Consider the following 13,266-nt stretch of genomic DNA (forward strand, 5'->3'; position numbering starts at 1 on the left):
ACATTTTTCCAAACTGCAGCTTACTACATGAGTCACAGGACAGCTAGCAACTTAAGAACAGATTCCCGTTTCAAAACTGTCTCACGAGGCCAATTAAAAACTGCAAGAGCCTAACCATAACTTCAAAATTACAAGTTTTATCTAGCAACCACTGAGCTTTCCTTCAAAACTACTTGTATAACCTCCTCTCTTCCCAGTAAATCCCTAACCATTCTTTGTTCTACAGATATGACAGAGACTATCTCAGTTTGTGCATACATCCTGGATTGTAATCCTATTTCTTTGTTTCTTCCCAAACAAGTCCTTTACTCTTGAAGATTTGCCTCTATTTTTTAAGTTAACAAACTTTTGGACTCTCAGGCACAGGAAGAGTTTAAAAGAACAGACTTAAAAGAAGATTGGTGTGAATATGCTGTTTCAGAGAGCCCTTGGAGATTGGTGAGGACCCTTCTAACAGCCTTTCTGAAATACAGTGGAAGATGCTGTCTTTTAGCAGTAGCCTAGAGGGGTGGGCTTTAATGTGATTGCCCAGCTATAGGATGTGTTTTGTGCAGTTGGGAGACAAAAAAGAATGGTGTCTGTTCATGTCTGAAAAAATTCAAATCAAACCTACACAGAAATAAGCCACCAGACAAGGAAATCTTGAGAGTGAGAGAGAGTATCTGTATTGGGATAAGCCCGGTCTTTTAGTGTTTCTCAGGGAAATGATGAGTTTCCTGTTTTATCAAGGAGGATCATGAAATACAGATAAAATGGCATCATTTGGGATCTATCCAGTCAGGCCCTCTGAGAAGTAGAACTACCTTAGCAGAAGGAGGCTAGGATATGAAGGGGCAAAGGACCAATTCAAACAAGTGTTCATTTAGATGCATCCATCTGGAATAAGGAATCCCAGAAGAGAAAAGTCCAGCTTCAATCACTTAAAAGGCCATGGATATCCCATGAAAAAGTTAGCTTAAATATCAGGACCAGAGAACAAGTAGCCATCTTAGGTCTTAGGTCCAGGTCAGTCCTCTTATATCTTCTCCACCCTACCTCTGCTAGATCCAAGAAAAACCTGAAACAGTGGCAAGTTAAGAAGTTTGGAAAAATGAGGAAAATACAAAGAGGAGAGACAAAAACAGTTAATCTTGTCCCTTCTCTTTCCTTATATAGGCTTCCTCTGGATGATGAAGCCCAGAAAGGGAGAGAGTAAAGAAAAATTTGACCTCGAATCATATTTAGTATTTTGATTATTCTCTAGGGCTTGGAATTCTAATTATAAATTTGAAACTGTATTGTTACAGGCTGAATTGCACTCCTTAAAATGTGTATGTTGAATATCTGACTCCCAGTGCTTCAGAATTTGACCATATTTAGAAAAATGTCTTTAAAGAGATGATTAAGTTTTAAGTGAAGTCTACAGAGGGAATCCTAATCCAATATAATTAGTGTGTTTCTAAGAAGAGAACATTTGGACATACAGAGGAAGACCCCATAAATGTGCAGAAGAAAGATCATGTGAAGACACAGCAAGAAGACAGACATCATCAAGCCAAAGAGAAAGGTCTCAAAAGAAACAAAACCTACTGACACCATGATCTCATACTTCCATCCTCAAGAACAGTAGGATATAAATTTCTATTGTGTAAGCTACCCAGTCTGTGGTACTTTAGTAATTTTATTAATTTAGTTTGGTCATAGAACCTAACCCAGTTTTAATCCTAGGGAAGGTTTCTGTTGAGGGTGTCTTTCTTCTATAAAGCTGAATGATTTGAATTTGTCAGTATATCTAACTGGAAAAACTAGAAGAAATCTAAGGTTATTATTAAAACCTCATATGGATTTGTGATATTTTTCTTTTTGCACACAATTGCTGCATTTTCTAACTCAAAGGATAAATATCCTTATTGGGAAAATATAATAAATGGAATGTATAATATTAGACCTATGCTAGATAGCGTTAGAGGACACTATGAACCCTTCTATGTAAAATTATATATAAAAAAATGAAAAACATTCCATTTCTTAAATATCTCAATAGCTTCTCAGTACCTTTGTGATGGGGAAAAGACCTGTGCTATGTGTCTTACAGTAAGTATGCATTTAAGAGTACCAAAAAGAAAAAAAAAATAGCTTTCAGAGGAGTTAATATTTTTTTAATTATTAAAAGTCAGAGTTTTGTTGAATTCCCTTATTTTATATATTTATTTTAAATTGCACATGGATGGAGGGAAATCATAATTTTATATGAATTATGGCTTCTAAAGTTCTGAAATAAGGCATACTAGGGAATACAATAATCATACACAATAAATCATAAAGAGTTAGTGAACAATAACAAAAGCTGAGGAGCAATGGAGAAAAATGACACTGTATCATATTCTCTCAGTGTATTTATGTACTTTTAGAATTAATTTCCTGCTTTCTTATAATTGGCTAGCACTGGCTTAGCTGCCATAAGAGGGCTGCTCACCTTATCTGTTAAGGATGAATAATCAATATGGTAGACTCCAGCCACTTGTGGGTTTTAATCATTTGAAATTAGCTAGTATAACTGAGAAACTAAATATTTAATTTTATTTAATTATAATCTTAATTTTAATTTAGAAACATGTAGTGCAAAATATTTTTCCATTACACACAACTTTATTGTATTGTGGGCTACATTTTGTTTTAACCATTGCATCAAATAAGATGTAGTTGTAGTGAAGATTTGGGAACATGCATTCTTTCTAGTACTATATACTGATGTAACAATAAATGTATTTGATTGAATATTATGTGAGAGCAACAATTACAGTGATACAGAAGTAAATCGTTAATTGCTAACAAACTAAAACATTTATTATATTAATTGTGGACTTTCTTCTAGTCTATAAAAGAAAAAAACTATTACCAAAGAAAAAAAATCAATAAGCAATATGAGATGTGCTATCAGCATAATGCCCTAGAATTCCAAGACTTAATATGTAAAATAGAATGTAAAATATATTAGTAATAATTTCTATAGATTATATGTTGAAATGTTAGTATTTTGGCCATATTGGTTAAATATAATTACAATTATTTTTTCCTGTTTCTTTTACTTTTTACATGGCTACAAGAAAAAATAAATATTTATATATATGTTATATCCTTTTTGGCTGGTGCTGTGCAAAGAAGTCTAGAACCATGTGGAGGTTAACCAGAAGGTGAGGGATACCAAAATTCTCCCCAGGACTAATAAAAGGGGACACTTCATATTACTCTGAAGCTGTGCTGCCATGAGAACAACTTTTATGTTACTGACATTGGGAGGAATAGATTAAATACAAGAATTTTAGAACTAGAAAGAACTCACAGTCCTGAGATATTAAGTAATCCATCCAAGTTCACAGACTGAAGTCTGTATTAAGATTTACTAACTTCTAATCCAGTACCAAGTACTGCATTTGAACCTACTATATATTTTAGAAAATATTATCTATATTATAACTGGCTATTGATAGATTATCTCCTATTTATTATAGTTGGCATATTTAAGTTTATTCTATCATCAGCAGGAATATGTAAACCAAACAAAATAGTTATGCTCTTCCCAGAACAATACTTGTATAAAGAAAAATTAATTCCTGAGAATCTCTATTTCACTCTACTTTTACAGTCTTCGTTTCTATGGCCATTTCCTGCTACTAAAACATCTGCTTTGGAAAAGAGCAGCCATGTTGAAAAACTGGAAAAATAGTGTCCACCTGGAATCTGACAGAGAATATGATCAGAAAATCTGGAGTCTCATATTAGTTATGAAAAATCTAAACAGTAACTGCTATATTTGCTGTAGGAAGGGAGGATATAATCTAATGAAATAAGATTATATTCTTGTTAGTTTAATAATATAATGTTTTGATTGAACTCTTTCAACAAACATGCACTGTGTATTATGAAATTACTACCTTTCCCAATAAGGATCATATAATTCTTTCTTCTCAAGCTGTTTTATAGCTACAGATTCCTTCTTGAGTTTTTCAATTAACAGTCAGTAGTACTTGAGCTAATAAAAGGTTAAATAAGCCTGTAACATCAGATGATATTATTATTTGTTTCACCAGTATACATACAATAGTAATGGATATACTCTGCTGATATCTCACATGATGAATTTGTAATATATTTGTCTGTTAAATGTTTGACATACTTTAATGGGGATAATATTTATGATCATATCTATTACACAGATACCTGTAATGCAGTATTTTTTAAAAATCAACAAAATGACAAATAGGGACTTATATTAACTCTCAAAAAAGGTATCATGGAGTACAAGGTGGACCACTGACCATGTGCATACCAGAAGTAGATCCTTGTATAATTCTCAGTTACAAGGAAGTAAAATATCCAGTGAAACTAGCTAATATTCACTAGTTGGGTGCATCCCATCACTTTTAAGACTCATAGGCTATCAATGTTATCTAGAAGGTCTCTTGAAAAAGGAAGGAGGAGGCCAAGTGAGGTGCTTCATGCCTCTAATCCCAGCACTTTGGGAAGCTGAGGCGGGTGGCTCACTTGAGGTCAGGAGTTCCAGACAAGCCTGGTCAACATGGTGAAACTTTGTCTCTACTAAATTACAAAAAATTAGCTGAGCATGGTGGCATGTGCCTGTAATCCCAGCTACTGGGGAGGCTGAGGCAGAAGAATCACTTGAACCTGGGAGGTGGAGGTTGCAGTGAGCCGAGATCATGCCATTGCACTCCAGCCTAGGAGACAGAATGAGACCCTGTCTCAAAAAAAACCCCAAAAAACAAACAAACAAACAAACAAAACAAAAAACCAGGAAGAGGTGATATAAGCCCTAAAAGTTTGAACACTTATCCCAAGAATATTTATCCCAAGAAAGCTGACTTTTATCCCAGAAGAGATTGACAAATTTTAAATACCCTATCATTAGCAGGAATGTGTGAATCAAACAGAAGAGTTATGCAAAATGATCTTTTATCATTTTATAGTTACCAAGAACTACAATTGAACCTGCAAAAAATTTTAGAATATATTATCCATATTATAACTGGATATTGACAGATTGTCTCCTATTTATTATAGTCGGTGTACTTAAAGATAATAATCTAAATCAAATCATTTGCTAAGTTGTATCTGGAATTTTACAAATTCCATGAGATCATAACATGAAGCTATTATAATTTGTCTTGACTTTGTAAGTATTCCAATAAGGAATAAGTAAATAAACAAACAAACACATATTCACATGTATCGAACACTGTCTTAAAAATTAGCAAATGTAAGCATTAACGTTTTGGTGTTTTTAAGAAAGAATCCATGATGTTTTATTTTTGATTATAAATCAGAGTCACTCCAATATCAATGCTATGAAGATTAATCCATTTCCCTAGAAAAAAATTGTATAAGGGATTCTCTATCTAATCTTCAAAATCCTGAATTCTGTTACTATTCATTAAGTATATTTATTTTTTGTTTACACTTTCCTGCTGTACTTTTCACCAAAGTTCATTATTATCTGATTTTAAGCGATTCTTTTTATCAGAATCTAAATTTAATGTTTTTACAACTACCCTGTTTTCATGTATAATGTCCTCTAATATTTCCGATAGTCTCAACATTAATATATATTGTTAACTCCTAATCAGAAAAAGGATTATAAAACAGCTGGGAAAGATAAGGAAATAATCAATATGACTCCTAAAATTATACTTTAATTCTAAAAACTTAGTTTATATATTAAAACTGTATCCCAACTCTAAATACAGTTATATGACTTAATTTTTAATTCATGAATTTTAAAATATTAAGAAAAATAAAATGTTTTACTAGAAATTGTTATAATACACTAGAGTTAAGCAAAAAAAAATGTCACTAGCATTATGTTTTTGATGTAGAATAGTGTGCTCAATTTACAAGGGTATGTTTCACAGGAAAATTTTTATTTCAGGGAAATTTGAAGTAAAACAATATTTAGCCAGTTTTCTGTCAAATACGCATACAACTAATGAACAGAATTTTGGGATGGAAGGTACATAAAAAGATTGCCAAATTTTAGGATTAGAAGTACTTTGTTAAAAATGTAGTCAAATTTTCATGTTCAATATTGTAACAACTAAAATTCCCTCTTTACATTTATCAGCTTTCCCAGTATTATTTACTTAGAACTCAAATTAAATTAATAAATGTTACTAAACAGAAAGAAAAACATATAATTTAAAATCATTCTTAATTAATATAATAAAAGGCCCCAATCTTATACTGGCATGACTATGAAATACTCATTTGTGTCATAGAATAAATGCTATCAGAAAGTTTTTAATAGTTGCTTTAGACACACCAATGATTGTTTAGATAGACTATTTTGATTATTAATGTTTGAATATTTTTGCTGTTTGTGTAGATGTTGTACTAAAAACAAGATGAGTCTCATAGACTGTCAGGTCCATAAAGCAAGAGGTAAAAAAATTTTCTATGTTTTTGCTCCACAACAAAAATTGTTTTAAAAAAGGATTTCCAAGTGTAAGTATTTATTTAGCATTGAAGGAAATTTGAAGAAAGAGGATAATAATATCAAAATCAAATTCAAAAAAAAAAAGTACAAGATTAGAAATTATTCTCAAACATTACGTACCAGTGAAAGTGAAAATTCTATTTGCTTAAAACTCAGTAAATAAAAATAGCTTGCTTACTTCGTAAGTTTAAAACAATGGAATTGACCTATGTATGAAAGCATATTTGACATCAGGATATAAATATTTTATAAATTTTCCCATAGCATATATTTAATTAAAATTAAAACTTACTATACTATGAAAAGGTGTGTATTCATTGAATATTTCTGGAATTGCACTAACAAATTTCTATCTATTATCTTTACCAGAAAAGTAATCTACTCATCCATGTCTAATATGGTTTGGTTCTGTGTCCCCACTCAAATCTCATCTTGAATTGTAATTTGCATGTGTTGAGGGAAAGACCTGTAATCCCTATGTGTCAAGAGAGGGAAGTGACTGCAAAGGCGGTTTTCCCCATGCTGTTCTGGTGATAGTGAGTGAATTCTCAAGAGATCTGATGGTTTTATAAATGGTAGTTTTTTTCTGCACTCACACATGCTCTCTCTTGCCTGCCACCATGTAAGACATACTTGCTTCCCCTTCTGGATGAGTATAAGTTTCCCAAGGCCTCCCATCCATGCAGAACTCCCCATCCATGCAGAACTTAAAGAAAAGTCAATGAAGCCTCTTTTCTTTCAAAATCATCCAGTCTCTGGTGGTTCTTTACAGTAGAGTGGGAACAGACTAATACAATGTCTAATATTCTTCTGATAATACAGTGTCTAAATTGTCTGAATCAGGAGTTATTGGTCTTCTCTTTTCATGTCACACTCATCCACACTATCCTCGGAATTATAAATATAACTCATATTGAGAATTATAAAACTAGAATAGAGATTCATGACTAGAATGTGGGATATAGATTCCCTGTATTCTATAAAGAATGAATATGTGAAGGTACAACAAGAAAGAGAAACAAAGATAGAAAAAATGTATCATTAAACATATTATTGAAAGCAAAGATCAGAATACTATCTCTCTTTATGGAAATTTGCTTTGATCTTGTGCTCTATTTTTAAGCCTGGACTATATTTATGATTTCGGAATATCTGTTATAGAAAGGAAACTGCTTCTCAGTTTTACTTACAAACTAGCCTATTTTAAAAATCAGTTCCAAGGAAAAGTGTTTTTCCCTTGAGAAACGTGGGCATCCTCATTTGTGATAGTGAGAAATATAAAGCCTAGTGTTTTATCATTTTAACTGTAGCTCCTGGATTCAAATTTTATGTTTGATCACAATATTTAAACTATTCATTTTTCATAGTTGAAATGTGTGCTTTCTCATCTGTTCTATGTTATCTCTTTTCACTGAAGACTCTTTATTTACTTCATGTCTTATTTTTACTATAAGAAGTCTTAATACCTTTTGATTTTATAAAACAATAATGTGTCTGGTTACTGTGAATCTGTTTGCTATAAGAAAAACCATGGCTCAGAGAACTCAGCAATTGGTATCTTTATGATTCAACTCTAATCTTCTGACTCTATTCTTTACTTAATATACTATTCTGCATCCCCAATACTCTTATTTGCCTTTGTTTAGTAACTGTACATAGGAAATTATGTCAAAAACTTCCCAAATATAAAAAATGGACTATGCCAAATTTACTGTTTTTGACTGAAGCAATGGGCATCTAAAATGCCAGAAGTCTCTAACTTAGGTATATGAAAGAGCATTTTCAATGTGGTTTGAAAAGTTTTTTTGGTTTTTTTTTTACAATAAAAGATGCCCAGTTGATCTCAAAATACATTTTTCTTACAATGAAAGATGCCCAGTTGATCTCAAAATGATAATAGCCTATTTGAGAATCTATGTAAACTATCATTATTATCAATTAAAATTTAAATATTGTGTGTTGCTATTAATATATCTTTATCTCTTGAAAAATACATTTCTATAAAATATTTGCCTGTATAAGAAGAATCCCATACAAAAATTTTTGGAAGAAAAGATAAAAATCAAATTGTGGGCCGGGCGCGGTGGCTCAAGCCTGTATTCCCAGCACTTTGGGAGGCCGAGACGGGTGGATCACGAGGTCAAGAGATCGAGACCATCCTAGTCAACATGGTGAAACCCCGTCTCTACTAAAAATACTAAAAATTAGCTGGGCATGGTGGCGTGTGCCTGTAATCCCAGCTACTCAGGAGGCTGAGGCAGGAGAATTGCCTGAACCCAGGAGGCGGAGGTTGCAGTGAGCCAAGATCGCGCCATTGCACTCCAGCCTGGGCAACAAGAGCGAAACTCCGTCTCAAAAAAAAAAAAAAAAAAAAAAAAAAAAATCAAATTGTGATTAAAATTTGAGGAATTTAGAAGCTTGAATCTAGAATATTAAATTACTCATATATTTATATATTTAAAATTGATTAAATAATGCAATTCCTAAAACTTACATGATAAATAGAGTTATATGAATGCCTAAAGCTATGTCATTTAAGATTGCACACTATAGAAAGAAAAATGTGTAATGTCAAATAAATTTAAAAATAAAATGATACTTAACACTTGAGTAATTGCGGCTTATAGAATAAAAATAGTTCTAATTAAAATCTTCTATAGGTAAGATTTTCTTTCATAGACAATTGAGTGTCATCTAAAATTCCCCTTCCAATTAAAAAAAAACAGTAAATATGACTATGTACACATGGAAATGGAAAAGAAATAGCGTTTAGTTTATGCTAATGACCAAGTGACAATAATATAGAGGTTTCAAAAAATAAGTAAGAGGACTTCCACATACCACAATTAAAGAACAGTTTTACTGTTTATGTGAGAAGTTGCACAATCCAAGTGCTCATTAGTAGAGGTTTAATGGAACTTGAATGGAGGAACAATATTTTAAAACAAAGACAAATATAATGAAATAATATTGAAGTTACTTTGTCACAGGAAGAGTCAAAAATTAACTTTTTTTTTTAATCAAAGAGGAGACAGTAATAAAGTTTTCAAGTAAGTGATTTATATTATAGGTAAACTGGGGAGAAAAAAGATGTTTTACTTTAGATAGCAGTGGGCATATTTGATACAGGAGCTCAGAGAGAGAATGTATTTTATGTATTTATGTATCAAAGCCATTCTATTTAAATCACGTTTTTAGTACTTTTAAGTTGATATAGAACTATGTTTTTTAGCATGCTCTTCTCAGTCTCTACTTAATCCTATTTAAAATTATAATATCCAAAACATTCAGGAAGATAGCATATAATGTAACTTAAAGGTGAGTCTATTTGGGACAGCACATCAGTATGTATCTATGTACTTACTCCATCAATTATGGAAAATACTATAAAAATAGCTAATGGCATCCAATGAACTCTTTAGTAGTTTGCAGTTAATTTTCATAGTATTTAATAAAGAACAGAGATTAAATAGAAATGTTATAAGGAAAATAATCAGTCTTTGAAAACCTGCAGAATCCTTAAAATACTAAATAATTATAGGTAAATCAATAATACTGAGTACTCAGTAAGTATATGAGTTATTAAGAAACTGAGCTGCATGGAGACTTAGTTTTCACTTCTGTATAATATATTACACAAACTTTTCAATCTTGAAGTGGTTTTAATGTAAATAACACTAAAATGAAATAGTAGCATAAAACAATGTAAAAAGCATCGTTACCATTTCATGATAGGGCTTATATTTCAGCATGTCAAAATTATGATTTTGTAGCCATTTATCTTACTATATATTTTTTTAAAATTTAAATTTAATCATTATGATTTCAAGATTTATTTCTCAAATGAATGTATGCTGTCTAGGTAGAATATTATTTGGAGATAATGCAATCAGTAAAAGTAAGCCTGGATTAGGAAAGTTTTAAAAGAATAATATGCAAAGGAATATTTTTATATAATAAAACTTTCCCTTAAATTTATTATAAAATCAAAGCTTCAATTTTCCTAACCTACTCTATTTCCTCTGTATTATACAGATATAAATTCCCTCCCTTTTGAGTCCCTTTTCCTGCAGAAAATGAAGTAAATTTTATCTCATAAAACACATCTTTTTCATTTTACTACAGCAATGCTACTTTTCAGTTTGGAAAACAGGTAATGCTTGAAAGTGACAATTCCAATCTTAAAAATACTACAAAAGTCAATTAAACACCAGTGAGCAGCATATTGTAATGTCTAAGTAAGTAAACATGACTACTGGTATCTTTGTGCCACTGTCTTAAAGTGCAAAACAACTCTGAACATATCAGTTCCATGAAATCATATTGCACAAAACAAATGAAATATCATTTAATATTTCAGGTAGGAGATCTATTTTTTACTCCAGTTTCTACATATGCATATAAAATAAATGCTACTTTACTTCTGTTTAGAGAAAGAATAGAAGCCTTTTGACCAGAAGATTCCATGAATCTAGTAGAAAAGATCCCATGAATCAAAGATTGTTTTTTGACTTTCTACCATGCCATCAGCCTTAACTCATTGTAGAGAGGAATCAGAGCCATAGAATTATGTGGCTGAAAACTCCACAAGAAAAAGGATCAACCTAGAGATAAAGAGGCTTCACAGAAATATCTTATTTTCAATAAAATCTCTCTCTAATGTACATAAAAATTTTAGAAATTAAAATTGGGAACTGGATAAAATATTTTTACAAATTTCATAGTGACACTGGCTTAAACTGGCAAGATTTAAGTTATCATACCTAAAGAGCTATTTTAAAAAATATATGAAAATAAATTCTTCTACGAATATTTATTTTTGAATTCTAAAACTTAGTGTTTTATGATAGCTAATATTTTCTATTATGAGAAATGTTAACGCATTGCATAATTTTAAAAGCATATTTGCATTTATATTTCTATTCCAATTAACAACTTTAGAAATGAACATTACTATAGATTTTCTTCAGTAGACTTTGTCTAAAAATCTTGATTTTAAGTTACTCTCCTAAGGATTTTCATTGCAGTGATACTCAGTACAGTATTATGAAAGTCAAATTACAAATCACATTAAGCTACTGCAGTTTTTGAGAGAAATCTTATTGATAACAGCTTCAGAGAGGTTACTGGTTTTCAAAATATAAACTAATTGTTAAATTTTGTATTCCAAAAAACAATATATGATCTAATGTCATTTTGAGTACTAAATATAAGCTTCCTAAAGTCATCATATTAAATTTACAAAGTGCTTAGGCCTGAAGACTACTTCAGGGGGAAGCATTAAGTAAAAAATAAAACACAGATAAATGGAAGAATGTGACTGTAGCAATGCTTACTATTCCCTAAAAAGCAGGCTATACACTACTGAAAATGAAATGAATTATTTATGTAAGTAGTCTGAGGATAAAGCACACTAAGCTCACATAGTATTACTGAACATTGTAGAAGCTAGATTTTCATTAATACTCGATCTTCATACTAATCTTGTTCCAAAGAGTTTTTCAAGTAAATGCATCGAATACGTCCTATGTATTGAAAATTATTTTTGTTAACAAAATTGGTAGATAAAACTCCTCACAAGATTAATTAAACTAGCACTAACAAACACACTGCATACAGAAGTGAGTTTTAATTGATGAAGAGCCTACTTACAACTGAAGGTTTTCTACAGCGATTTGTGGTGCAACTTTGGCTAGTGTGTCCAATAGTCCCATTGCTGAAGCACTTTATTAAAGCAAAATATTGCACCTGTTACATACTACCTTTTAGAAATCATAATATTCATTATTTACTAAAAATCAACTAACTTTAATACTGTGGTTATGATCACATTATTGCCTCAGCAAGAGAACGACCATTTTTCCCTATACAAAGTACCATTTCTAAATGTTAAAGATATTTTTCTATCAGAAAATGCAGTTGTGTACACCAAAATTATTTTACATATCAAAAGAGGCAGAGGTATTCCACAAATATACCTTGATAGGGAGCACTAAATCCACGATATCGATGATTGCTGTCTGTAACAAAATGCAGTCTGAGCCAGTTTTTGTTGCTGATAATTGGTGGTGGTATATTCATTCCAGATAACCTGAATTATGAAAGACAACAACAACAAAATTTAAAAAGCTTTTCAGCAGTAAACTTTTTCACAAAATTGGGACCAAACAAAAGTCTACTTATATTCATGATTTTGCACTGTCAACTTTTTAAGCACAAATGAAATAGTTCTTTTATGCATAGAAAAGTCAATGATAGAACAGTGTAATTGTGAACACATGCTGTTCCAATCAGATTGTGTATATTAATACAATCAATTGTAAAACTTTTAACTGCACATGATTTTTGATTATCCAAATTTATTTATTGCACAAATAATGATTTATTGTATTGTTAATAATAAAGAAAACGGAGCTGATTGTGCCAGTCATCATGCTTCCCATGTATGTATTGACATAATAAAGTTACAAAAATCAAAAGACCTCAAACAAATTGATATCCTTATTTCCAGAGTAAGAATGTACAGTTATCTTCTTATACTCCCTCCTATCCACTTAATGTTTTTTCAATATTTCTCACTAAATGGCAACAACTTCTTTTCATAGAACAAGCACGGTTTTTATGTAATTTCATAATCTTATAAATCTTCAAGACTAGCTTTCATTATAATAAATAATTCTATAGTGTATTAGAGACGTGCTCAAATAGATAGGCAGAAAAAAGATTGTATATATCCAAACAAATATAATTGGATAGAGAATCTTCACATATTTGGTTGC

At 31.2% G+C, this 13,266-nt stretch overlaps 1 protein-coding gene across 8 annotated transcripts in view; it reads right to left on the reverse strand.

Moving 5' to 3' along the window:
* Positions 1–13,266, reverse strand: part of CSMD3 (CUB and Sushi multiple domains 3) — a 1,243,168-nt gene that overhangs the window by 836,791 nt on the left and 393,111 nt on the right. For all 8 annotated transcript variants that reach the window (XM_039464529.2, XM_074387065.1, XM_074387064.1 and 5 more), the window contains exon 6: positions 12,466–12,578. In XM_039464529.2, coding sequence (XP_039320463.1) covers positions 12,466–12,578 — 113 coding nt within the window. The remainder of the gene's footprint in view (positions 1–12,465; positions 12,579–13,266) is intronic.

Source organism: Saimiri boliviensis, chromosome 15 (genome assembly GCF_048565385.1).
Source record: "Saimiri boliviensis isolate mSaiBol1 chromosome 15, mSaiBol1.pri, whole genome shotgun sequence".
Classification (NCBI taxonomy): domain Eukaryota; kingdom Metazoa; phylum Chordata; class Mammalia; order Primates; family Cebidae; genus Saimiri; species Saimiri boliviensis.